The sequence below is a fragment of the Esox lucius genome, chromosome 21 (genome assembly GCF_011004845.1).
Source record: "Esox lucius isolate fEsoLuc1 chromosome 21, fEsoLuc1.pri, whole genome shotgun sequence".
Taxonomy (NCBI): domain Eukaryota; kingdom Metazoa; phylum Chordata; class Actinopteri; order Esociformes; family Esocidae; genus Esox; species Esox lucius.
In genome coordinates, this window is record NC_047589.1 from 20,972,366 (window position 1) to 20,998,789 (window position 26,424).

Genomic DNA, 26,424 nt, shown 5'->3' on the forward strand with positions numbered 1-26,424 from the left:
CTTTGACTGAAATAACCACTCGTTACAACCGAGGTATGCAGCAAAGCATTTGTGAAGCCACAACACGCACAACCTTGAGGCGGATGGGCTACAATAACAGAAGAACCCACCAGGTACCACTCATCTCCACTACAAATATGAAAAAGAGGCTACAATTTGCACAAGCTCACCAAAATTGGACAGTTGAAGACTGGAAGAATATTGCCTGGTCTGATGAGTCTCGATTTCTACTGAGACATTCAGATGGTAGAGTCAGAATTTGACGTAAACAGAATGAGAACATGGATCCATCATGCCTTGTTACCACTATGCAGGCTGGTGCTGGTGGTGTAATGGTGTGGGGGATGTTTTCTTGGCACACTTTAGGCCCCTTAGTGCCAATTGGGCAGGGTTTAAATGCCACGGCCTACCTGAGCATTGTTTCTGACCATGTCCATCCCTTTATGACCACCATGTACCCATCCTCTGATGGTTACTTCCAGCAGGATAATGCACCATGTCACAATGCTCGAATCATTTCAAATTGGTTTCTAGAACATGACAATGAGTTCACTGTACTGAAATGGCCCCCACAGTCACCAGATCTCAACCCAATAGAGCATCATTGGGATGTGGTTGAACGGGAGCTTCGTGCCCTGGATGTGCATCCCACAAATCTCCATCAGCTGCAAGATGCTATCCTATCAATATGGGCCAACATTTCTAAAGAATGCTTTCAGCACCTTGTTGAATCAATGCCACGCAGAATTAAGGCAGTTCTGAAGGCGAAAGGGGGTCAAACACAGTATTAGTATGGTGTTCCTAATAATCCTTTTGGTGAGTGTATATTAATACTACAACCGACCACTACCATCCAATAGGCTCATTTAATCCCTTTTGTCCACTTGCAAATAATGTGTTCTAAATAATGTCCCGCTTGGATTTTGGACATGATGTTATTTCTGTACTGCATCGGTACTGAACTGGTCCTTCCTCCAGGTCCGAGGGCTGTGTGGAACAATGAACTGGAATCAGTACGATGACTTCACCACTCCTGAGGGGGACGTGGAGAACACTGTCTCCTCCTTTGCTGCTAAGTTCACCACGAGGGACTGTCCTCCTCCACTGGAAGCGCAGCCAGACCCCTGTGGCACCTACACCCAGAGGAGGCAGTATGCACAGAGGGTCTGCTCCATCATACGCAGCCCTGTGTTTCAGGTGGGGGTTTTGAGTGTGTGTGTGTGTGTGTGCGTGTCCGCACCCGTTATTGTTGTGTATACCTGGCAGTTTTAAAAAGCCTAGTTTTTCACCAACTCTCTGAAGGTGCTCATGATGGTCTGTTAAGCCTCCTTCCTAGTAGACTCCCTGTTGGTCTCTCCCCATGCAGCCCTGTCATGACGTCGTGGAGAAGGAGCCCTACCTGCGTCTGTGTCTGATGGACGTGTGTGGCTGTGAGCCCCCGAGGCACTGCCACTGTACAATACTCACCACCTATGCCCTCCACTGTGCCCAGGAGGGCGTGCCTGTCAGCTGGCACAACCACACCTTCTGCCGTAAGATTCCATGTTTGACTAAGTCATCCCTGGAGTTCTGTGCCTCGCGCTTGAAAAGCCGTAGTGAATCCTTCCAGATACCCAACCACGTCGCGCGCGAACCTCTTCCAAAGTGGGCACAGTCTGTGTGTCTGAAAGGGATTTCGTTTATATTGACCAGATATACTTTGTCAGAGTGCAGCAGCGTTCCAGAGCTCCAGTAACCAACGGTCCACCACTCTCTCGCTCCTCTCCGTGCCCTCCAGCGGTGCAGTGTTCCGGGGGCCAGGTTTACCAGGAGTGTGGGCGGCCGTGTGGTGGTTCCTGTGCTGACCTCCGGCAGGGCTGGAGCTGTGATCAGGGCACCCGGAGCTGTGTGCCCGGCTGCCAGTGCCCCCCTGGCTTGGCGCAGGATGAACAGGGCCAATGTGTGCCAGTCTCCATGTGCCCCTGCATGCGGGGAGACAAGCTGTACCAACCTGGTAGTACCGTCCATGACAACTGCAACACCTGGTAAGTGTCTAGAGGTTGGGGTGTCATATGGTGTATTGAACGTCCTGGGTTCCTGACATGTTGATTTTTATATTCAGTAGATGCACCAGTAAGCCCAAAAAGAATTCAGAGCTTTTCAGTATCTCCCTCTTGCTTCATAATTCACTGTTCACTGTTTGTCTTGGCCTTACACGTTCCACGCCAGATACAGACTGAAGAAATCTTCCACAAGTGATTAACTTGGAAACAGAGACAGAAATAGAAAGTGTGATGGATTCAATAGAAATACTTGAGAAGTTTCTGTCCCAGTGTCCCTCATGTTTCTTTATGACCGACACGTGTATGCTTGTGAGGTGGACTGCTGTAGTACAAAGCTCCTGCGCGGGTCTGATAAAAGGAATGAAGACATTAGTCAGCAGAAGTAATCTTTGACCTTTGACCCTGGATGATAAAGTACTATTTTGACCAAAGGTAGATACAAAAATATATTGTCTATCAGTGGAATCATGGAAATGCGTAGAAATTGTAGACATGAAATAGATTTGTTGCTGAAAATCAGATTTTCACTAACAAATCAAAATCAAATTTTTCAGCAAGTGAAATCACATTATATTAAATTATATTAAATCACATTATATTTTCCATTATTAACCATGGTATACCCTCCACGGTTATCTGGACAGTGACAGGTCGTTTGGGCTCAACCAGAGCTTTTGTTTAAATTAATTGGAGACTTTAATCTTACATTTCAGTTTATACTCGGCATTATCGGAATAACCTTTTAAGATTATTCATGGGAAGTATATTTCTGACCAAAAGAAAAAAAAATTGGCCCACCTACTGTAATGTTTTGCCTACTCTATCTCTACTAAATGTATTCTGATGTATCTGCCCTCACACAGACATGTTGAATTGCACTGACATTCCTTTGGTCCTCGTCTTGTCAGACAACAGCAACAGACTCGACATTACAAATGCAGCAGTGAAGTCAAAATGTCCATACACTTCTGGTACCCTAAAATGGGGGGCAGTATGAAAATATTCTCAGATGAAATCAGTGTCTCATTCAAAGTGCTGAAATACAGAGCCAGAACAAAATGTCAGTGTCTTTTGAAATTGACTGTTAGTCTCGATACATACATTATTAAGTCAGGGGTTTTGACATGCATTGTTGTGATATGAATCTCTGGATGTACTATTAAGTGGTGAAACAATTCTCCCGGGCCCAGTCTCAGTGGTTTAAGAGCTCTGATGAAATCTGTCTATGACCTGGTCTGGTTACGTCAGGATAGGTTGATTTCATTGCATCTTTTTTCCACATTGCAACATGTAAACGGGCTGGTGCTAAGTCGCTCCCACCAAAGATTAGACATTTTATTGGTCGGTCAGAAGTACTAGGTGTCTTGAAAGTTGTAAGGCCGACAGGAATAGGTGACCCATAAGGACCATACAATACATGACAAAGCACTTTTCAGATATCTGTGCCAATTAATTGAAAATAAAAAAACTGAAATATGCCTAGTACACAAGTATGCAGGGCCTTTGCCATGAGCCATGAAACTCAGATGTATCTGTTCATCACCAATGAGATCCTATATTGGTTGCAAAAAAAAGTATTTAATCAGTTTTAAATGTTGTCTTGAACCCATTAAAATGTGGAGAGAGTTAGTGAATGCTTTTCCAAAAAGATATATACATAAATACAGGTAAACGTTACGCCGACCGAATGTAACACTGTCATTGACCTTGTGAGGACTGCACTCCCCGTTCAACCTCTTCCTCTGGGCCCTTAAATTTAATTGCCTCAGAATAATGTGTTGGGTGTGTGCCAGCGTTCGCTCCAACAGTTTTATTACCACTGTGGTAATGTGGAGTTTGTATTCAGCTCTTTGATTGGATGAGATGATAAAACGAGCCAATGAGCACCTTGGCTGCAGCCTTACACAAGCGACTCAGCTGACCTTTGCAACTTCTGTCTCACGTTGACCATTCCACCAGCACGTATTACGGTTCTTTACACTCTGGTATGTGCTGGGGGCCGGGGGGGGGGGCTGGGGGGGTGACGACGACATACTATGTGGTGGCAGTGTGACGTACGATGTCGAGATACAACATGGTATTGATAAAAGCGTATTGATAAAAAAACCATTTGAATAGTCGTGGGCATGAAGTGATTAAAATAACACACAATTTTGTCCTGCTCATGTGTATTCCATTCCAATGTAGTAAAATCCAGTGTTGGCTTTGTTTAGGATAGCTGGATTCGTTTTAGCAGATGTGTCTGCTATAGCACCAAAGTTTGAATCCATCATATAGTCTGTGTAGTGGTTTGCTATTGTCATTGTTAGGTAGCATTCATATTGATGTATATGGGTGAATCCTCATGTAACAATAGAACAGACACACACAGTTATTTTTCTTTCTCACTGTGGTTTCCCCTCCCCTCCCTCCCCTCCCTCACCCCTGCCTGTAGTGTGTGCACACGGGGGGTCTGGAACTGCACAGATGATGTGTGTCAGGAGGTATCCCAGTGTCCCGGCTCCCTGGTCTTCTCCCCACACTCTTGTCTGCTGACCTGTTCCAGCCTGGACACCCCCGGACAGGGACCAGCGGGAGCCCCAACCTCCTCCTGCCAAGAGCCCCTGGCGGGATGCGTCTGCCCCCAGGGAACTGTACTGCTGGTGGGCACAAACCCCCCCAACCCAACCCCTCCCCCCGTCCGTGTAACTGTCTCCCTTGAAGTGTTTTGTTTTGTCTCATCAGAATCACCTTTACACGCTAAGTACATTTACACACTGTCTCATCAGAATCACCTTTACACGCTAAGTACATTTACACACTCTCATCAGAATCACCTTTACACGCTAAGTACATTTACACACTGCCTCATCAGAATCACCTTTACACGCTAAGTACATTTACACACTCATCAGAATCACCTTTACACACTAAGTACATTTACACACTCTCATCAGAATCACCTTTACACGCTAAGTACATTTACACACTCTCATCAGAATCACCTTTACACGCTAAGTACATTTACACACTCTCATCAGAATCACCTTTACACGCTAAGTACATTAACACGCTCTCATCAGAATCACCTTTACACACTAAGTACATTTACACACTCTCATCAGTATCACCTTTACACGCTAAGTACATTTACACACTCTCATCAGTATCACCTTTACACGCTAAGTACATTTACACGCTCTCATCAGAATCACCTTTACACACTAAGTACATGTATAGGAAACAAGTTTAACAAGTATTATCGTGCATCTGTTTAATTAGCAGTAACCCATTAGGAGGTGGTTTGATGCTGCTAGTATAATCCTGTTAGCCTCAATAGGGCAGATGATTGTTTGCTGAGAGCCACAGTACGCGGGAGCAAACTGTTCTGGTGGCCCTGGTCATGATGGACCTACGCCTGCCGAAGGGCAATGTTGGAAGATTGTAACATATTGTCTGTTGTTTCTACCCCAGGATGCTCGCTGTGTCCTCCCTGAGAAGTGCCCATGCCACCATAACGGACGGCTGTACTACAACAATGAGACAATCGCCAAAGACTGCAACACATGGTAACATGCAACACATGGTAACATGCAACACATGGTAACATGCAACACATGGTTTCCCCATACTTTTACACTGAATGTTATCAGACCTTCAGTGGAACCATGATATTAATTAAAGGTTACAACACAACACTGGTTGTCTGTGATGAGGAAGCTAGTGGAGACCAGACAACGGCCCCCTCCACGGACTAATCTCAGATGTATGATTGAAAACACAACCCCTAACTGAACACACAACAATGAACCAAAAGAGATGGATCTGGGTTTTCCCTCCAGCGTGTGCAAGGATCGCCGCTGGCACTGCAGCCAGTCTTTATGCGCCGGGACCTGCCTGGCGACGGGTGACCCTCACTACATCACATTCGACGGCCGCTGCTTCTCCTTCCTCGGGGACTGCGAGTACGTGCTGGCTCAGGAGGCGGGCGGCCTGTTCAGCGTCACCGCCGAGAACATACCCTGCGGCAGCACCGGTGTCACCTGCACCAAGTCCGTCACCCTTAGTGTGGGCAACACCGCCATTCACCTGCTGAGAGGTGAGAGAGGGAGGGAGGAGTGTGGAAGAGGTGGGGGGGGGGCGGTTCGGGGTGGAGTGGTAGACCTTTACCTTCCCTGAGAGAGACGGTTTCAAAACATTGGATTTGAACAAGGTCAAATGATGATAGAAGCTTTGAAGATTTTCCAACAACAGAGCAGTCCAACGGCTTGGCCTCGTGTCCCTGTGTGTGACCAGGGAAAGCCGTGACGGTGAACGGCATGGCCGTGACTCTGCCCAGGATGTACTCCGGCAGCGGGTTGACTCTGGAGAGAGTGGGCCTGTTCGTGTCTGTCTCCTCCCGCCTGGGAGTCACGCTGCTCTGGGACGGAGGTAGGACCGACTACGCAAGACTAACAAATACACACACGCAGATAAACGCCTATACACGAGCTGTACACCCTGTTGTTGTAATAATGAAGATTTGTTACTTGTAAGCCATTTGTTGTAACCATTCATGACTCCTGACTAAGCCAACGTTATGAACCTGAAGTGTGGAGCGCCCTCCTCCGCTCCTCTAGGTATGCGTGTGTACGTGCGCCTCGCGGCCCGTCTCAGAGGGCGGGTTGGGGGTCTGTGTGGAAACTTTGATGGCGACACGGAAAATGACTTCACCACGCGACAGGGTATCGTCGAGTCCACCGCGGAGCTGTTTGGGAACTCCTGGAAAGTCAGCCCCTCCTGCCCCGACGTCACGGACCAGGATCTCAGAGACCCCTGCGCGGTGAGTCTCTCACGCACCCCGACACGCGGACGCACCTGCGCAGGCGGGCGCGACCCGCACAGTTAGCGAGCCTCGGCTGACCTTTAACCCCGGTTTCAGATCAACCCCCACCGGGTGACGTGGGCGAGGCAGAGGTGTGCTGTGATCACCCAGGATCTCTTCTCTCCGTGCCACCCTGAGGTGCCATACCAGCAGTTCTATGACTGGTGTGTCTTTGACGCCTGTGGGTGAGTGGTGAACCGTGAAATCACACAGAGTCCAAAACACATGCTAGTCTAAAGGACTGTGCCTGCTTGTCCAAAACACATGCTAGTCTAAAGGACTGTGCCTGCTTGTCCAAAACACATGCTAGTTTAAAGGACTGTGCCTGCTTGTCCAAAACACATGCTAGTCTAAAGGACTGTGCCTGCTTGTCCGAAATACCTGCTAGTCCATAATATCAGCGTGTTCAGAATACCTGCTTGTCAAAGATACCAGCTTGTCCAAAGTAGCTGCTAGTTCAAAATACCAGCAGGTCCATTAACCTGCTAGTCCAAAATACCAGCAGGTCCATTAACCTGCTAGTCCAAAATACCCGTAAGTCCAGATGACTTGGTAGTCCCAAGTTGCTACTCTCTAAAGTACCAGTTTTTTTTAGCAGAATAAAATTTGTTGCAGAAATGTAAGAGTTTATTAAATATTTAGGTGAATGGCATACTTACAACAACAGGATGTTGTTCTTAGGAAAAAGTTGAATCTCCAAACAACTCATCGTAAATGTGTTGGTCACTCTCCCCTCTGTGTGTATTGTGTAGATGTGACTCAGGCGGGGACTGTGAGTGTCTGTGTACAGCTGTCTCAGCCTACGCAGAAGAATGCAACCGCCGTGGCATCTACATCCGTTGGAGGACCCAGGAACTCTGCCGTACGTACAGCCTTTATCACCTTCCTCGCTCTTCTACTCTCTCTGTTGCTCACACACACACACACACTTCTTATGCATTATATTTTCATATCCAGCCTTACATTAACAGTTGTCTTAAGTTTTCAGTCTCTCTGTCTCTCCACGTAGCAATGCAGTGTGAGAATGGTCTGGTGTACGAGGCCTGTGGACCTGCTTGTTCTCCTACCTGTCCCAGTGTTGCCCAGAGTCCTGACTCCAAGTGTGGCGCCCTCTCCTGTGTGGAGGGCTGCTTCTGCCCCACAGGCACCGTCCTCCACGGTGAGAAAGCAGGAGGTATCCCAGTCCTCAACATTGTTCCCTGACCAGGGACACCAGCGTCCTCACGGGCCTAGAGAGAGAATGGGTTGTGTGTTCTGTTCCTCCCCAGGAGTACGACATCGGGTTTGATTCTGGACTTCTGATTGGGCTATATTTTTCAAGGCCCTGCAGCTTTGCAGCAAACTTTGGAAAGCCTGCAATAGATAAAATGCGTGTGTTGCTGCTGGGCCGGAACAAATCCCTTCAAGCTCCACTGTCCCGGGTTCATTACGTGATTGGCCTGCTCTGTGTCCCTCTTCAGGTGGAGTGTGTGTGGCCCCTGCTCTCTGTCCGTGTGACTGGGAGGGGTCTGTTTTCCCCCCTGGGGCCGTGGTCAGCCAGCGCTGCCAAAACTGGTCAGTCCACCCCCTCCGTCCCCTTGCCCCTCCTCTCCACCCACTCACCATCACCCAGTGTCTGGACATTCAACAAACGGGCATTGATTTTGGGTGCCACAACTGCTAAATACTAAACTCTGGCTCTCCATTCAGCCCGACTCACTTATCATCTGCTTTTAACATCATACCAAAGACAAACATGTTGTTCATTGTTGTAAACAATCTTCCATGATGTAATCATTGAGGAGGTCAGGTTCAGAGTTCAGGTTGGGCGTTCAAGATCAGAGGTCCGGTTAAGGTTGTGTGTTGTTGTATGCTTAGTACAGTGTGTGAATGTACGTTGTTCATATGTCACCTCTTTATGTACCCAGCTCATGTAATGAAGGTGTTTGGGCCTGCGAGGGCTCTCCCTGCCCCTCTCCGCCCCCCTGTCAGGAGTCTGAGTTCCGATGCGCGGCGGGGCGCTGCGTCCCCGCGCTGTGGGTGTGTGACAATGAGGACGACTGCGGCGACGGTTCTGACGAGCTGTGCCCGTCCACCTGTAACCCAGGGCAGTTCCGCTGTGCCACCGGGTCCTGCGTGGACCAGGCCCTGCGCTGTGATGGGCAAGCGGACTGCGCCGACCAATCAGATGAGGAGTTCTGTGGGCCTGTCACCCCCATGCCACTGTGCCCGCCTGGGGAGTTCCAGTGTGCCAGCGGGCGTTGTCTACCGGCAGGACGCCTGTGTGACGGGCGGCTGGACTGTGGCTTCGCTGACGATTCCGACGAGCAAGGTGGGTGTCATGTGACATATATGTGGACAAAGTGTGACTGTTTGGTGTCTGATTAAAGTTACCGTGATGTAGCAGGCTTAAAATATATGCCGGAATGGGGACAAGAAATTTCAGAATTGTATTTACTTTTTGCCTTTGATAATTGAGTGCTTTTGAGTGATTTTATTCTGAATCCACTGATGTTGGTCTTGCCCATTGTTATGCAACTGTTAACTTTGAACCATGTAACAAACGCAGTTGGAACTTTATTAAATGCATTCACTTCTCTAAATATAGTATGTGAATAACCCACTAAATATAATTAGACAAACATAATTTGTCCACTAAATGTTAGTACATTAATTGATGGCTATTTGGCTAATAATTTCAAGCAATTATGGAATAAATGTGAAAATGTTTCTACATTTTTACTACCACTTACTGCCAATTAGCTAACAGACTCATTATTAACTAACATTTAAGACACAACACATTTAAATGGACTGGAAGAATGTATTGTAGCTCTCAGTCAAGTTCAAACCTTTTTACCTCTTGGATTTATTCACGTGTATGTGTATGTCTGTCTTTGTGTGTGTGTGTCTTACGTGTGGTGTGTGTGTGTGTGTGTGTCAGACTGCGGTGTGGTGTGTGGTGATGGAGAGTTCATGTGTTCAGGAGGCCGCTGTGTGCTCTACATCCACCGCTGCGACGGCCATGACGACTGTGGGGACCTGAGTGACGAGAGGGGCTGTGTCTGCGCCCCAGGGGAGCTCCAGTGCCCGGGGGACCAGTGTGTCCCTGCAGACAGAGTGTGTGACGGACACAGAGACTGTCCATCCGGCACTGATGAAGCTGTCTGCCCAGACGAAGGTACTGCAGATTATCGTGACTTCACATTATCGCTCAACAGAAATGCGTATCATTGGTTTGGATTGGATAAGGATGGATGACATTGGTTTGGATTGGATAAGGATGGATGACATTGGTTTGGATTGGATAAGGATGGATGACATTGGTTTGGATTGGATAAGGATGCTTGACATTGGTTTGTATTGGATAAGGATGGATGACATTGGTTTGGACTGGATAAGGAAGGATGACATTGGTTTGGATTGGGTAAGGATGGATGACATTGGTTTGGATTGGATAAGGATGGATGACATTGGTTTGGATTGGATAAGGATGCTTGACATTGGTTTGTATTGGATAAGGATGGATGACATTGAACAACTGTAACATGCAAACCTTTCTATATGTTACATATTAAAAAATCCTAGAAACAATTCTAATCATTGGAGAGGCAGACTGGAGTGTGCAGAAAAAAACACAAATCAGCAAATTCAACTATGATCCTAAATGTGTGACTGTGTGTCTCTGAACCTGTCTTTACGACAGTTACCTGTGCCCCTGGCCAGTTCCTGTGCGCTGATGGTACGTGTGTGACCCCCAACAAGCTGTGTGATGGCGTAGCCGACTGCCAGGGCGCAGAGGATGAGGACCAGATCAACTGTAGCCCTGTCACCATGGCCCCCGCTATCACTGAAACTCCTATTACACCAACTGCTATCAACACAGGTGAGACCATCCTTTCCTGACATTCTAAATAGTTCAGTTTTACTAGAGTTTGGAGCAGTGTTTGGCACAAATCATATCCATTAAATGAGAAATGGCCATAAATGGTGAATGAAATCAAAAGTTTGCATTGGTCATCTCTGGACTTGAATCCCATTGAAAACCTTTGTTTTGAATTGAAGAGGGCAGTCCATAAGCATAGAGTGAAGGATCTCAAGGATCTGGATATATTATGTATGGTGGAATGGACTAAGTTCCCTGACAATATTTTCTCCAGTCTCATGAACAATTATGGGATATAATTGTTAAAATATCTGTCACAGGTGTGTCGAGGTGCGTGAATAATGGAGCCAAACGCAGGGAGGTAGTTACTCTTCTTCCTTTCTTAATAACAAAAAATGGCACACGTAACAACAAGAGCGCAAGAGCGTGCAACAGCTTTGCAATTACAAACACCAAACATAGAACAATACCACACAAAGACGCCCAGAAAAAAGGGAACTAATATAGGCAACCTAATGAGGGAATGGACACCAGGTGTGTGCAATAACAAGACAGGACAGTGCCGTGGGAGGAGGAGCGGCGTGGCTAGAAGGCCGGCGATGACGCGCACCGAACACCACGTCGGAAGGGATGGCACGCGTCCTCCATGCACGTCCTCGTTACAGTATCTGTGTTGTTATTCTAGGAAGAGGAGGGTGAACAAACCATACGATAAGAAGTGTGGCAATACTTTTTTTCAATTTACTTAAGGGAGATGTTTTATACTTGTAACAGTTTTGTTTATTCTCTTGAATTATTTATGAATTTCAATGTTCCACATATTACAACATACTCTAGCTAATTCCCTGTGTTGTTTGTTTAATACAAGATCTTTTGCTCATATGTGCCAAGGGTTCCAGTCATTTTGGAGCTGACTGAATCTGCAATGTAAACGTAACACTGCAAAAATGTATTCCCTATTGCCTGCACCCATCTCGGTGCCTTGCGGGTAGGGGCCCTAACTTACTCTCCCTGCCCAGCCTGCAGGCCCTATGAGTTTGGCTGTGCCAATGGGCAGTGTGTGCCGCGGGCGTGGCACTGCGACGGAGAGACGGACTGCGTGGATGGGAGCGATGAGCAGGGCTGCTCCTGGAGGTGTGGCCCCGGTCAGGTGGCCTGTCTCGGCGGGGACCAGTGTGTTGACTACCGGCTGGTGTGTGATGGGATACCTCACTGCAGGGATGCTTCCGACGAGAGCATAGACAACTGTGGTCAGTTACATCAGTATTAGTCCCTTACATCAGTATGATACTTGTGCTGACTACTGGACAGTCAGTGTATAGCATAGTGGTCAACACTTTGGGTCAGTAACAATGAAAAGTTGCTAGTCAAAATGTATCTGTTGATCTGCTTTTGAGCAAGGCACTTAACCCTCATTGCACCGTGGCTAATTACAAGCCACTACATATGCATCAAACATGTACCCCAAATATTAGGACAGTATTTTGTTTTCAGGCTCGGCAAGGATCCCGCCTTGCCCAGGGAGTTTCCCTTGTGACAACCGCACATGTGTCAACACGACTCAGGTGTGTAACGGAGTGGTGGACTGTCCACAGGGGGAGGACGAGCGGGCGTGTGGTGAGTTATCAGTAGTCCGGAATATTCTTTCCTGAGACAGTATTGCAGCGTTCGTCATACTGCAAATGAAACATAGCGGTTAAATGTGTGCCAGTGAATTTAGTCCCTATAGTATCAAGTTGATCTCCTTGGCTGTTAACAGATAAGACCAAACCGTCCCCTGGTCCCACTGAGAAGAACATCAGTCAAACCTGTCCTGAGTTCACCTGCCTGGATGGATCCTGTGTCTCCTTCAGAGCAGTAAGGTCCCTCAGTACCACAAGATATTGAATGACACAAATGGTCCGGGCCAAAATGAAGCACAGTACAATGTCATAGCCTTTCATGGCATTTATTAGGATGCGCAACAAGAAGAACATTTGACTACAGAAAACATTTGAGTTTCCATCATTTCCTTGTCTTTGCTGCCTGATGGATATGTAATATGTCAAAACAACGTGCTGTCCGGTATGTTAAGAAACATGATCCAGGTGCTCCTTGGTGACCTGGTTTTGCATCTTGGTGTGGTTTCTAGGTGTGTAACGGCATGGCTGATTGTTCTGACTCCCTTCTGGAGCCCCTAAGGAGTCCCTCTGATGAGCAGGGTTGTAGGTCCTGGACCCCCTGGGGCCCTTGGAGTTCCTGCAGCCACTCCTGTGGGACGGGCTACACGAGCAGGCAGAGACAGTGCCCCCTGGGGGATGCCCTGGGTCAGTGCAGAGGGGAGGACCGCCAGAGAGAGCAATGTTTCAGCACATCTTGTCCTGGTGAGAGATGGGCCAGATGAGCCACTAATCTGGCTGGTGTTTGCTGTCGTCGTGATTATCAGCAGCTGAGCATCGTCATGTTTTTCATCACTTTTTGTCTTCATAATCAGCATGAACATCCCCAGGTTTACTGTCTTGGTAACTTCATCAATATTATCATGATCAACATCACCATCATCATCACCGTTATCATTATTATCATCATCAACATCACATTTTCATCACTATTATCATCACTATCAACACCATTTTCATCATCTGCATCACCAATATGATTATTATCATCATTGTCATCATCACCATCATCATTATCACTATTGTCACTATTATCACCATGATCATTATTAACATAATCACCACCTTCATCATCATCACCATTATCTCTATTATCATCATCATTATCATTATTACTATCGTCATCACCATCGCCATAATCATAATTATCACCATCCTCATCACCATCATCATTACATCACCATTTTTATCATCATCAACATCAGTATCATCATCATAGTCATCATCGCTATCATCACAACCGTCCTCATCATGACCACCATTATCAGCATAGTCTTTGCCATCATCGTAATCAGCAGCAATCCTCCCAGAACCTTTCTGGACATTTAACTCTCTAACTCTCCTCAACAGTGGATGGTCAGTGGTTGCCGTGGGTGACGTGGTCCAATTGCTCTGAGGGTTGTGAGGGCGTAGCGGTAAGGCAGAGGACCTGTATCCCACCCCAGAATGGGGGAAGAGACTGCACCCAGCTACCTGGAGAGTCTGCCTTTGCCACGGAAATCAGTAAGTCCAGTGAGACTGACGTGTTGGATCACGTGTCATACTTGACCAAATAGTTGGTCAATTTCCATGATTTGAAATAAACTGTGACGTTTTGTGCCACTTAGAAGTATCTTACTTGCATCATCTCAAGTTGGATGTAATAATGTGTTTAAGCTTTCATATTCATCCATTTGTTTCTCTCTGTCTCTCTCTGTCTCTCTCTGTCTCTCTCACGTCTCCATATCCCCTACAGAGCCTTGCCCTCAGGATGACTGTGCCAATGTCACATGCCCCAGTGGCTTGGTGAGGCTCAGCTGTGCGCCCTGCCCTATGTCTTGTGCCCACGTGAGCAGTGGCACAGTGTGTGACCCGGCAGTGGCCTGCTTCTCCGGTTAGTGAACATGTCAGCCATGTAGAAGGATCTCATAATCATCCATTATCATCCAGTGTATATAAAGCATGCCATTTACCAAGGCACATTTTACCCAAAGATTCAACACATATGTGTTTACAACATTGGGTGTTCACAACAGTGTTTACCGTTTTCCAGGGATTTGTTGCATTTCCAAGCACTCTTCAAAGTATTTTCTTCACTTGTTTACCCTGCTCCATTATCTCTTTTTCCTTTCTCTCTCTCTCTCTCTCTCTTTCTCTCCATCCCTCTGTCCCTCAGGATGTTGGTGTCCAGAGGGTTGGGTGATGAACCACACCCAGCAATGTGTGTTGCCTGAGGAGTGTGTGTGTGAGGTTTCTGGGGTGCACTACTTGCCTGGACAGGAGGTTAAGGTTGACTGTGAGATCTGTACGTGTGAAAGAGGCAGGCCTCAACACTGCCGGCCCAACCCAGAATGTTCAGGTCAGTCTACGCAACACTACTGTCGGGCCGTGTTCTGTAGGAACAATGTGATTTTTTTAATCACATTTTATTGTACCACTTTCCATTCAGAAACATGTATTAATTGCCTGTCTCCTAAATATGACCCTCTGATCAAATTCAAGATATTAATTGTCCCCTCATTGTCCCATCGTTGTCCAGTGTTTCACAAATTAGGTGGTTGATTTGAAAATGTGTCTGATGTAGAAGTGGTGTTATGAGAGGAACTGTAAAAAAAGCATGCTTTGTACATAGAACCATTGTTTAATGTTTTAACTGTTTAATGATTTATTCTGTGAAAATATCATCACCCCAGTCCTGACAGATGAGGCTCATGTTGTTTCCTTGTCAGTCTCTAGAACATAGTGGACAAAGTCTAGGCAGTAAGTCCGACTGTCAGAGAAAACACATCGGCAATATGAATGTTATTATACATACAGAATCATACACAATGATTTATCGAACTTCCTTGATGCATTTCAACCTTTTTTTCTTCACATAATATTATTACAAATCAGACATTTTGACAACGCAGGGTGGCCATAATATGCAGATTAGTTGACAGCCCACTTGGTGTACTAAAGTGTACTTTGACCGAATTTGTACAACACTTCTGCATGGCTGACACACGTGTCTGTGTCTCTGCTTCTGTGTGTGTTTTGTGTGACAGTCCACTGTGGTTGGTCATCGTGGTCCGCATGGGGGGAGTGTTTGGGACCGTGTGGGGTGCAGAGTGTCCAGTGGTCCTTCCGCAGTCCCAATAACCCCAGTAATCATGGCAAAGGGCGACCGTGCAGAGGTATCTACCGGAAAGCTCGCCGGTAAGGAACACAGGTCTATCCAATTACAATATAAACCAATAAACATGGAATACTACTCTATCACATGACTATACTAACCAACATGGAGTACAGTGCCCTCACGATGTTCCGTGAGGGCACTGTGCCCTCGACCTTGTTATAGATGTGCCCTCGACCTTGTTATATATGATTTAAATAGCCAAATGAAGTTGAATTTCTACTCTTTCCAACTAAATCATCGTAGTTTCACTCGCTACAAGATTTCAGTAAGTAACAGAGTTACACCAGATTTGTTTTAATGATTAACTATTTAATATGAATAACATACTATAAAATTGTATTACGTAACTATTTCAAGATTGTCAAATATATATAAAACCTTGTCGACTTTGAAAAGTTTCCACGTGGTGCATACAACTTTTTTCCCATAGGAAAAAATACGGCTTGGCATGTTGTCAAACTGCAGTGTAGGCTACTACATATGTAGTATGATAGAGGTCCTAAGCCAAAGGCAAAAAAACACTGTACGGAACACTGCGAGTTACATGACAAGCGCTGGTTGGCACATCATGACATCTCATGGTACAGTATACCGTACAGCATCGGAGGGTCCAGTTTTTCTGATTTTTCTCAAATACTATTGGTCCATTTCCATGTCATTTAAGTATTTCCCCAGTTAAAGCCCCGTATTTTGATGATTACACATTAACTATAGTTGGGTTGGTTGTGGTTGTAGCCCCGTTTGAACACTGTAGTTGGGGTAAATCTGTACGGAACACCGTGAGTGCACTGCACTACTCTATCACATTACTAAACTAACCAATAAACATGGATTACTACTCTATCACATGGCTGTATTAACCAATAAACATGGAGTGCTACTCTATCACATGTGTATATTAACCGATGAACATGCAGGTCTACTGAATCACATAAATCCATCAGTACAACTCTGAAACAGAAAATATGAACCAGTAATTCTGGGTTCCAGTACTCAATGCTTATGGGGATTGCTATAAATATTATGGTGATGTGGTTGTTGGAAGTACCAACTTAAATTGCCAGTCCTCACATTTGACAGTAAAACCAACATTGTGTGTTTTTGTGTGTGTGTGTTGTCCAGCTGTCAGACCGACCCCTGTGAGGAGTGTGAGTTCCATGGCCAATCCCATGCCGTTGGGGACCGATGGAAGACGGGTCAGTGCCTGCTGTGCCATTGTCTGCCCAACCTGGTTGTGCAGTGCGCCCCCTACTGCCCACACACTGCCACTGGCTGCCCCCAGGTCAGAAACAGGCACTAACTGGAACTTTGTATGTTTTGTGTGTGTGTTTGTGAGTGTGTGCCCGTGTGTGTGTGTATGTGTGTGGGTGTGTGTGCGCCCACATTTGTGCAAGTACTTTATACTTGGGATGGTGCCAATGCCAAAATACATCATGGTGTAAACTGGGTTCAAGCTCTGTGTGAATAGTGGGTTGCTTTCAAAAGTACATTTTCCAGCTTGTATCTTCAATCTCCAAAACAAGGCAGTCCATACTTCTGTTTAGCCACCAGTTTCCTGTCATGGCCGGTCGTCAAAGCAACAACAATTTTTTCCTTTGTGTTGCAGGGACAGAGGCTGGTTCCTGAGGAAGGCAGCAGGTGCTGTTTTTGTGAAGGTAAACAGTCTCCCCCAACCATATGCTTCCCTTTGTTCACAGCTTTAGATCTGATGATCAATATGAACCTGAGCAAAATCAATATTTGGCTGAAGTGTTTGTGTTGATATGCTGGCTCCTTGTGTCTATGTTAGCAATGAAAGCCTGTGGTAAGTGTTGTATTTGGTTAACCAAACACATTTAAGTAAACACAGACCATAGTAAGGGGTGGAAAATGCCACTGAGAATGGGATTCTTTCTGAACTGAGATTCTCCTTTCTGTCAGGTGAAAATGGTACCTTATCAGAGGCAACAACACCCGCAACCCTGCCAATAAGTGTCCAACCTACAACCTCACCAGGTGGTGCCATACCCCTGATCCCCACCCACCCCCTTCCTCCTGGAGGTCAGTGTCTTTCAATTACTCCTTAGGACAAGTACCGACAATAAAAACACAACGTCTAAATGTGTATTTTCTGTCATTTTTCATCTGATATTAAAAACAACACTGGTGCTTGTTGTTCGAGAGCCAAATGTCTGATTTGGCGTATTTGTAATTTAGCATACATAAAATAATGTTGTGTGGGTGCATGTGTGTGTGTGTGTGTGTGTGTGTGTGGGTGTGCAGATGAGTGCTGGACCCCCCTTGGCATCCAGTCTCTTCCTGACTCCAGCTTCAGTGCCTCTTCTCACCAGTGGGGCCACCCACCTCAGGCAGGGCGTCTGTATGCCAGGGACCCCCACAAGGACCTGCAGGGCTGGAGCCCAGACTCAGAGCAGTCCAAAAACCTCCCTCCAGGGGCCCATGGGAGCCACATTGGAGCTGTGCAGACCCCATACCTTCAGCTGGACCTGCTGAGACCCCACAACATCAGTGGTAATGAAGCACTTCAACCACCTTAAGCCAGATAAGGGGATGTCATACAGCAGCTTGCAGAGAAAGTATAGAAACAATTAGGATTACTGCATAGAAATGCTTATTATTACTGTACAGAAACACTTAGTATAACTGTTTAGAAACGTTTCGTATTACTGTACAAAATCACTTAGTATTACTGTACAGAATCACTTAGTATTACTGTTTATGGCTGCTAGTTTTATATAACAATTACCAACAACATGCACACACATACACACAAAACATTCCACTAAACCTCATTCTCTTTCTGTATTTCTCTCTACATACTGTTCTCTCTAATTTGCTCTCTCTTTCCATGTAATCTCTCTCCATCTCTTTATTCCTTTCTCACAGGTGTTTTGACTCAGGGTGGAGGTGCATTTGACACGTTTGTGTCCAGTTTTTTCCTGCAGTTCAGTAATGATGGCAAACAGTGGGACACCTATCAGGAGCTAATTACTGATGCCCGCCCCAGAGCCAAGGTAACCTCTACCCTTCAACTCCAACACTTACAACTTTCTAACTTCAGCAAGCTCCCCCTAGGAGTTTTACATTTAATATAATACCAAGTTAAGTCAACACATTTTTAAAAGCAAGGCATGTGATATAGCGGTTGTGGACTATAGGAGTTAATACTGTGAAGAAGACAGGATGTTTTAAAGGTTAATTGTATACGTTCCTAGTTTGGGAATGGCTCTCAGATGTCCATGGAGAGCATTCCATGAGGGTTAGGTAGCTGGGGTCTCAGTCCCCGCAGATCTGAGACATGAAGCAAGAGAAAGTGTTGGGAGCTGACAGAGAGGTGGCTCTGATTTAGATGAGGTCAGATATAGGTGACTTGCTTGGGTGTATCAATAATGTACCCTCAGCTTTATGTTTGTGTGGTGGGAGGAAGTTCTCTTTCCGTCATGCCCTGACCTCTAGAGTTGTAAGCAGAGGCGGTTTCCTATTTGGTGTTAATGTAAATCTGGGTATTATCAGTGTACCAATGGAAGTTGAGGGGAGAATAAACATTAACATAAGAAGAGTCCCCAGGCTCAACACACGTGACTGGAGACTAGTACAAACTGGACTCTCCAATAGTGATGTATGGCTTCCTGTTGGACAAAGGAGCAGGAGAACCAGGTTAGAGCTGTTCCAGGGACCGCAGTGTGCTCTCTCCAGCAGGAGGAGGTTGCAGCACTGACAAGAGCCGGAAAATGCTAGGAGATCCTGAATCAGCAGCAAGTTGTTGGGAACCTAAAGCAGAGTTGTTTTTGCAAGGGTCAAAATGACCTGACCTGAAGTCGTACAAATAATATGATAATTAATTTGGTTCCTGAAGCTGGATGCAACAAATTTCTCTCGTACATTTGATGGGAAAGTAGTTAGTAGAGAGTTTTTCCTGGTCATTAGTAGAGGTCGTTAGTAAAGACTAAGTAGTTATAGAGAGTTTTTCCTGGTTGTTAGTAGAGGTCGTTAGTAGAGACCAAGTAGTTAGTAGGGAGTTTTTCCTGGTCGTTAGTAGAGACTAAGTGGTTAGTAGAGAGTTTTTCCTGGTCAAGTTTAGGTATCTTCAGTAGGGCTGTAATTACAGCACTGGCTCGTTAAGGTAAGGGTTAGATGATGACAAACAGGATGAGCATAGGGAAGGGCCAAGGATGCAAGCATTGCCCTTCATTTTAGACATTACTGACTGCATAGTTGAAAATGTGACAACTGTAAAGTTGCTGAAGAAAAATATAACCAATTTCCGCACACCGATTCTGGTTGCTATTGTAAAAGAGAATGTCAACAGTTCACTTGAGTCTTGATGCCCCTCCAGGTGTTCTTAGGGAACAGTGACGACCAGAGTGTGTCCTACTCCAGGCTGGACAGGGTGGTGTCAGCTCAGTTTGTTCGTGTGCTTCCTCACAACTTCAAGAACAGCATCTTCCTCCGCTTGGAGCTCATGGGCTGCGCAGACGGTTTGTTTGTTTATGCATTCACATGTAGTCGTGTGTACGGGTTAGAAAAGATGCACGTCTATCATAGAGGCATCGAAATCCAAAATAAACCCTTCAGATACTGTGGGTGGAACAGAACACGTCTGCAGCACCAGGCCCCAGCGGGTCTTCTGTAACAGAGTCAGTGACTGGAGACTGGGCTCCACAGTGGGTAGCTCTGCCACTGATGCCGCTGCAGTGTGTATAGTGTACGACCTGACGGCTTCTCTCATTTATTCATAGTACTGATATTATTGAGTGGCAGTTTTCAGACAGAGAAGCTGATACTTTTTAGATTTCCATGTGAATCATTTATCGGATGCTCTTATGAAGTATTTGTGGGTTCAGTTCTCCCCGCGTAAGTATGGAAACCCGCGTCTGTAGTGCCACGCCCTTAGCAAGAGAACTAGAAGATATCCACTGGGTTTTAATGCTGTCAATTACGTTGCAGGAAGTCAGCCTTCACCTACTCCTACACGGCCACAAGGATGTCCAACCGAGCAGTACTCCTGTCCTCCACCGGGGGGCTGTATCGGCGCAGCGCTGCGCTGTGACGGAATCCCCCACTGTCCCAATGGGGAGGATGAGATAGGATGCCACACTTATGACAACACCACCCAGGCAGAGAGGTGATAGCCGACACAGAAACGTCGTCTCAGATGGTCCCAGCTGAGCCTCAAGTGTTTCTTTTATAGTGCAACACTTTAAAATTGGAGCCTCGTTTTCTGTACCTTTATATGCTTGAATTCAACTCCTTGGAGAGTACCAAAGTCAAACAGTGGCAAGAAGTTGGAAGGTTTGCTTAAGAGACTCCCGTGTCTTAACCAGAATGTGTGGTGTGTGTTCTGCCAGGCCTTTCACTCCCACACCAGCCCCTCTAAGGACCCCAAGCATGGCTGCTGTCACTCTTCCTCTGACCACTCCCACGCCAACGGTCAGTCAGTTCACATGGGATCATATTGACTGTGCATTCATGTTCTTTTTTTGAGTTCACGGTACATTCGCCTTTCCTTGTTCTATACCCTACAGGCAGGGGGTCCTGGACACAGAGGTCAGTAGAACGTGGATGCATTCACTTCTTTATTGTAGTGTCATTAGTGGCGTGAATTGTGTCACTATTAAGTTTAGCCTAGTTTAAATGGTGAAAGAAGGACAGACTAAAAATCTGAACGGTAGATCGCGGGTTGTGCCGGAGTGTCTTAACCATGATGCCCCCTAGGAATCTGTTCATCTGCACTGGGATTGGAGGACGGGAGGATTCGCTACGGTCAGCTGACCTCGTCCACACACCGTCCGAACAACCCTGCCGATGCTGGACGCCTCAACATCGTGCCCAACGTGTGAGCTCTCAAAATCGGAGTGCTGATAGCGTCTCTTAATGTTTACCCTTTGCTATTTGACTTTCGTTATTTTATTATTCGTGTCGTCTCGTGCCAGGCTTGTCATGGAGCCGGGCTGGAGCCCTCTGCCAAGCGACCCTCAGCCCTACTTCCAGGTGGACTTCTTGGAACCCACCTGGGTGTCTGGCGTGGTGACCCAGGGCAGTGAGAGGATGTGGGGTTACCTCTCCAAGTACCGCCTGGCCTTCGCCCTGGTCCAGAGCCACTTCACTGACTACACCGAGGCTGGAGAGAGGGGCAGCCCAGCCAAGGTAATAATGACAGTTCTTGTTATTTGGGTTACTTTCAAACATGCTGTGTTGTTATTTAGCACTAACTGCAAGAGACATAAAACATCTTGAAATGGAACTCTGCTAATGGCCTCGTAAATATTTATATGATCAGATTTAGAAAAGTAGGCCACATGCTTTGCATGTGCCTTGGCCAAAAAGTCATTTTGAAAATTCATGAGATTGGGACAAAAAGGGATATTATGCTTTGAAAGCCTCAAGATCTCTTTCTATGGCTCTGATATAATCTAAACAGAGTGATGTCTTGTCAATCTTTGCTGTGTTGGCGTTGCTGGCAGTGTTGGGATTCAGAAGCAAAGTGTGTATTGAACAACCTCCAGATTCGTCACCCAGGCAGCCAGGTGCTTGGCAACATCCGCCAGTTGTCCTGATACTGTTTTTGGACCTGGCAGTGTCTACCCCAGGGCTGTTTTCCCCACTCAGTCAGCAGCACTGAAGAGACGAGTCTTCACTAATGACTTCAAAGTTGAGAATGACTCTTACATAAATTGTCAGATCATTGTAAAGAAACGCAGCTCTGAAGCCCCGCCCCCAGCCGTTTGTTTCGAAATTCCAGTAACAGTAAGGAGGCCGGTGTGTTGTGACCACAGAACATGATTGTAATACAAGGTGAGGCACAACCTTCTTCTTCTTGTGTGCCAACCAGACGTTCGAGGTGCGCATGGTGGGCCGAACCCCAGTGACACGTTGGCTGACCAGGCTGGTCCGAGCTCGTTACCTGCGTATCATCCCAGTGGAATTCAGACACACCTTCTACCTCCGGGCTGAGATTCTGGGCTGCCGAGGGGGTGAGATGATTTCCAGAGATAGTACCTCTTCATCTCTCCTATATGTTTGAAAGCGTCCCTCTTGGTAATCAGATATAATCCATTAGCCGCAGCATAATCCAATTACACAGGCATATGGTCGCCACGACCATTCATCTGTGTGAGGGTCAGAGGTCATACTTCTTCTTCACCCTGTTACAGATGAGTTGGTGACCCCCAGCGGTGCCACGTCTCCGCCTGGCATTGGGGTGGTGACCGTGAAGCACTGTTACGAGGGCCAGTTTGCCTGCCACAGTGGGGAGTGTGTCTCTGTCACTGCACTGTGTGATGGACGTCTGAACTGTAAAGACCATTCAGATGAGATCGACTGTGGTGAGTAGGGATCAGGTCATGAATGTGTTTAGAACATGTAAGCATTTTCACATGTATATATTGAATGTATATTTGGTACTGAGGGGATCACAGGTTTTGTGTTTTATTCAGAGCATTCACTTTGCAGCGTGGACACTTTGGTTTATTATCACTTTGGAGTATTAGCTAGTCTGGGGTTTTTGGGGCGGGGGTAATAGTGCTGCGAGTGTCCATTCAAACTGACAGGCAGATCAGTAACCATGATTAGATGGGGAATATCTCAGGCACTGAGATCATGTATTTGAAACATTCACTTAAAACATTAACTTCACATGTCTGCAGGTCATTTATGATAGTATTATAGTCTAAGTTATATATGGCCCCTTTTACCCCCTCATGCGTAACGCAACGTTCCGACTGAACCAATATATCTCTCTCTGTACAGGCACAACGCCCAGCAAGGGGCAGCCTGGGATACACACCAAAGAGCCCCAGGATGGCCGACCTGGCATTGCCACCACGGGCAGCCCGGGCCTCAGTCCTGACAGCTCAGGGGGCACAGGGGAGCCAGGGGTCCATAGGATCACCTCCCCAGAGTCAGGACAGATGACATCCAGCACTGCCGGGTACCCGGGAGTTGGGCCCAGCACCCTCCATCCTGGATCACCTGGACTGGAGTCTACAACAGGTGAGATGTCTGAAAGAAACAGGATACGCGAGGCCTCTCTCTGATCCTCCTGTCTAAGAGAGAAAAAGTGTGTGTGTGCTTTATAGACTCTGTGCACCAGCGTAGTGACAAACTTCCACTTTTGTCTAGAAGTCGGCATTGCAGTTTCCGGTTTACTTACTAATACTCATCCGCATTAGTAAACACCTAAACTCACAACAAGATGAGTGATGCTGTTGTATGGGAAAAAATTAGATATAATGTACGTGACTTATTTAAGTTTCAAGGTACAAGTGGGGCATCTTTTTAATCAGGAGAATGTCCTCTTTTTAATAAAATATGGCTTGCGCCACTCAATGACTTCAAACGCTAGACTAGAAATAGTCAGAAAAAGTGCTTTTTTATATACTTCCACGTACTGCAGGTTTAAGCGCAATTAATACCATATAGGACCAGATGTTTACTTCCTATGCCAGTTGTAAAATAAAAGAGGAGACCTGTTTTGGTGCTTTTTTGAGGCTATGGAATTTTAAGCTTCATTAAGGTTAGAAGAGGCTGAACGAAGGTTCGTTTCAATTCACTTGCTATGGGGACGCGCTAGCGATCCAGCTCAGCCAGCGTTCTTTTGCCGTTTTTGAGGCTAGGGTGAATTTTTATGTGTTCTATTGTCCTGCCTAATACTACACTAAAAAGGTACACGTCGCTAATTAGCTTAGCCGATAGCCGGCCGGCACACCACAGTAAACTACTTACCCTCGTAGTTGTGCAGATAACTCGATACGTAGAGTTTGAATCCCTTGTTCCGCTTGCTTGTTGGAGCAGAGCATCAACAATTCGATGGACATCACTAATTCTTATTTTAGGCAGGTCTTGGAGACGTCTACTAAAAACTTAAATTTTGGGCGACACGGGTGATCACCTTAAGTAAACCGGAAACTGATATGCCGACTTCTGGCTAAAACTGAAGTTTGTCCATACGCTTGTGCACAGAGCCTATTACCTACCTTTTCTGGATCTAACTGAAATAACATTTTCAGCCTTTGTAGGCTTTTGGGTTAGGTTTAGGTTTTGAAGTTAAGGTTAGGGTTAGGTGTTAAGGTTGAGGCCAGGAGTTAAAATAAATGTTACGTTTGTGTGTCCTCCAATGATAGCTCATCCAGCCTGAGGAATTAGCCATCTAGTCACATTTCTATGCGTTTGTTTCCTCCCCAGCTCTTTGGATCTCAACAACCACCAATGACGGTGGCCTACCCAGAGTCCTGTGTGTAGAGGGACAGTTTTCCTGCCGTTTGTTTGGGTGTGTAGATGCTGAGGCGGTGTGTAACGGTCACCAGGACTGCGTGGATGGCTCAGACGAAGACCAGTGTGGTACAGTACATGTCACCTGTGTCTAGTTTTCTCCTCGTTCTCCTCCTCAGCACCATCGCCATCATCATAATTATAATCATCCTGTAAGTCCTGTAATAGTCCTGTAATAGTCTGCTCTTCGATAGGTACCACACCCCGACCAGCGCTGACAACCAGCCGCCCCGCGCCGCCCAGTCCCTGCTCCCCCAAGCAGTTCTCCTGCAGCAGCGGGGAGTGTGTCCACCTGGATAAGAGGTGTGACCTCCGCAGGGATTGTGCTGATGGATCCGATGAGAGAGACTGTGGTACGGCAAGCAGAAAGGGTCCAAATGGTCTTTATATTTCCACGGATCCTGGAGTAGAATGAAGGGATTGAATGCATTAGAAAGTAGCCTGTCCTTGTGTATTCTCCCGGGGTCTGTTAACCCTCTCTACCTGGTATCTAGTGGACTGCATCATGTCTGCCTGGACGGGTTGGAGCCAGTGCAGTGTGACCTGTGGCCTGGGGTCACTATTCCGCCAGAGAGAGGTCCTTAAAGAGGCTCTGTCAGGGGGGACATGTGGAGGTGCCCAGTTTGACAGCCGAGCCTGCTTCCCCCAGGCATGCCCAGGTAAGGACCCACCGAAGACCTGTCTCTCTCTCCTGATCTTGTAACAGACCTGTCTCTCTCTCCTGACATTTTAACAATCCTGTCTCTCTCTCCTGACGTTGTAACAGTCCTGTTTATCTCTCCTGACATTGTAACAGTCCTGTCTCTCTCTCCTGACATTTTAACAATCCTGTCTCTCTTTCCTGATGTTAACAGACCTGTCTCTCTATCCTGACGTTGTAACAGACCTGTCTCTCTCTCCTGACATTGTAACAGACCTGTCTCTCTCTCCTGACGTTGTAACAGAGCTATCTCTCTCCTATTCTCTATTTCTGTTATTGCTCCCTTGTTTTCCATTCCAAGTCCTCTACAGCATTTTTCCATTGCAACGACTCTCCCAAGCCCTCAACCCGCTCTTCTTCATCTCCCCTCCACATCCGTTCGCACCACCCTCTGCTCCGTCACTTCGTCCCTTCATCCCCTCCTCCTAGTGGCTGGCCATTGGTCGGAGTGGACGAGCTGGTCACCTTGTGACGCCCAGTGCGGGGGAGGTCTCCGGGTGAGGAACCGGACCTGCTCCAACCCTCCCCCTAAGAACGGGGGCGCCGACTGTGAGGGGATGAGGCTACAGACCATCAGCTGTAACAGCCAGCCCTGCGGCGCCGGTACTGACTCACACACAGGTGACCGGTAGATGTGTTGTCAGGCGGCTACACCGCGGTGTCATTGGACTGCAGTTTTTCTCCTGAGGGAAGATGAAGTCCTTGGGTCACATTAGACCTCCGCTGATATGAGGTGCCTCTGATGTGTTTGCCGTTTCAGGCTGTGCGAACGGCATGGTGTTGGTGAGCCCAACTGACTGTCAGGCCGGGGTAGTGGAGTCCTGTCCTCCCGCCTGTTTACATCTCCATTACTCCAACTGCACCTCCCCGTGCATCACAGGTTTGTTTG

General features: G+C 46.7%; 1 protein-coding gene across 1 annotated transcript in view; it reads left to right on the forward strand.

Moving 5' to 3' along the window:
• The window catches only part of scospondin (subcommissural organ spondin), a 74,591-nt gene that overhangs the window by 12,123 nt on the left and 36,044 nt on the right, over nt 1–26,424 (forward strand). Inside the window, exons 16-57 of the mRNA XM_034289198.1 lie at nt 979–1,197; nt 1,367–1,532; nt 1,778–2,024; nt 4,477–4,684; nt 5,496–5,590; nt 5,864–6,120; nt 6,318–6,452; nt 6,641–6,843; nt 6,943–7,070; nt 7,638–7,747; nt 7,895–8,044; nt 8,346–8,439; nt 8,793–9,196; nt 9,809–10,045; nt 10,571–10,750; nt 11,770–12,000; nt 12,245–12,367; nt 12,510–12,607; nt 12,882–13,113; nt 13,759–13,911; nt 14,144–14,281; nt 14,564–14,746; nt 15,435–15,585; nt 16,688–16,847; nt 17,172–17,220; nt 17,486–17,605; nt 17,828–18,076; nt 18,452–18,579; nt 19,902–20,043; nt 20,513–20,690; nt 20,914–20,995; nt 21,091–21,112; nt 21,281–21,401; nt 21,499–21,712; nt 22,398–22,539; nt 22,720–22,890; nt 23,315–23,557; nt 24,749–24,904; nt 25,030–25,188; nt 25,330–25,494; nt 25,965–26,156; nt 26,296–26,415. Of these exons, the coding sequence (XP_034145089.1) occupies nt 979–1,197; nt 1,367–1,532; nt 1,778–2,024; nt 4,477–4,684; nt 5,496–5,590; nt 5,864–6,120; nt 6,318–6,452; nt 6,641–6,843; nt 6,943–7,070; nt 7,638–7,747; nt 7,895–8,044; nt 8,346–8,439; nt 8,793–9,196; nt 9,809–10,045; nt 10,571–10,750; nt 11,770–12,000; nt 12,245–12,367; nt 12,510–12,607; nt 12,882–13,113; nt 13,759–13,911; nt 14,144–14,281; nt 14,564–14,746; nt 15,435–15,585; nt 16,688–16,847; nt 17,172–17,220; nt 17,486–17,605; nt 17,828–18,076; nt 18,452–18,579; nt 19,902–20,043; nt 20,513–20,690; nt 20,914–20,995; nt 21,091–21,112; nt 21,281–21,401; nt 21,499–21,712; nt 22,398–22,539; nt 22,720–22,890; nt 23,315–23,557; nt 24,749–24,904; nt 25,030–25,188; nt 25,330–25,494; nt 25,965–26,156; nt 26,296–26,415 (6,955 nt within the window). The remainder of the gene's footprint in view (nt 1–978; nt 1,198–1,366; nt 1,533–1,777; nt 2,025–4,476; nt 4,685–5,495; nt 5,591–5,863; nt 6,121–6,317; nt 6,453–6,640; nt 6,844–6,942; nt 7,071–7,637; nt 7,748–7,894; nt 8,045–8,345; nt 8,440–8,792; nt 9,197–9,808; nt 10,046–10,570; nt 10,751–11,769; nt 12,001–12,244; nt 12,368–12,509; nt 12,608–12,881; nt 13,114–13,758; nt 13,912–14,143; nt 14,282–14,563; nt 14,747–15,434; nt 15,586–16,687; nt 16,848–17,171; nt 17,221–17,485; nt 17,606–17,827; nt 18,077–18,451; nt 18,580–19,901; nt 20,044–20,512; nt 20,691–20,913; nt 20,996–21,090; nt 21,113–21,280; nt 21,402–21,498; nt 21,713–22,397; nt 22,540–22,719; nt 22,891–23,314; nt 23,558–24,748; nt 24,905–25,029; nt 25,189–25,329; nt 25,495–25,964; nt 26,157–26,295; nt 26,416–26,424) is intronic.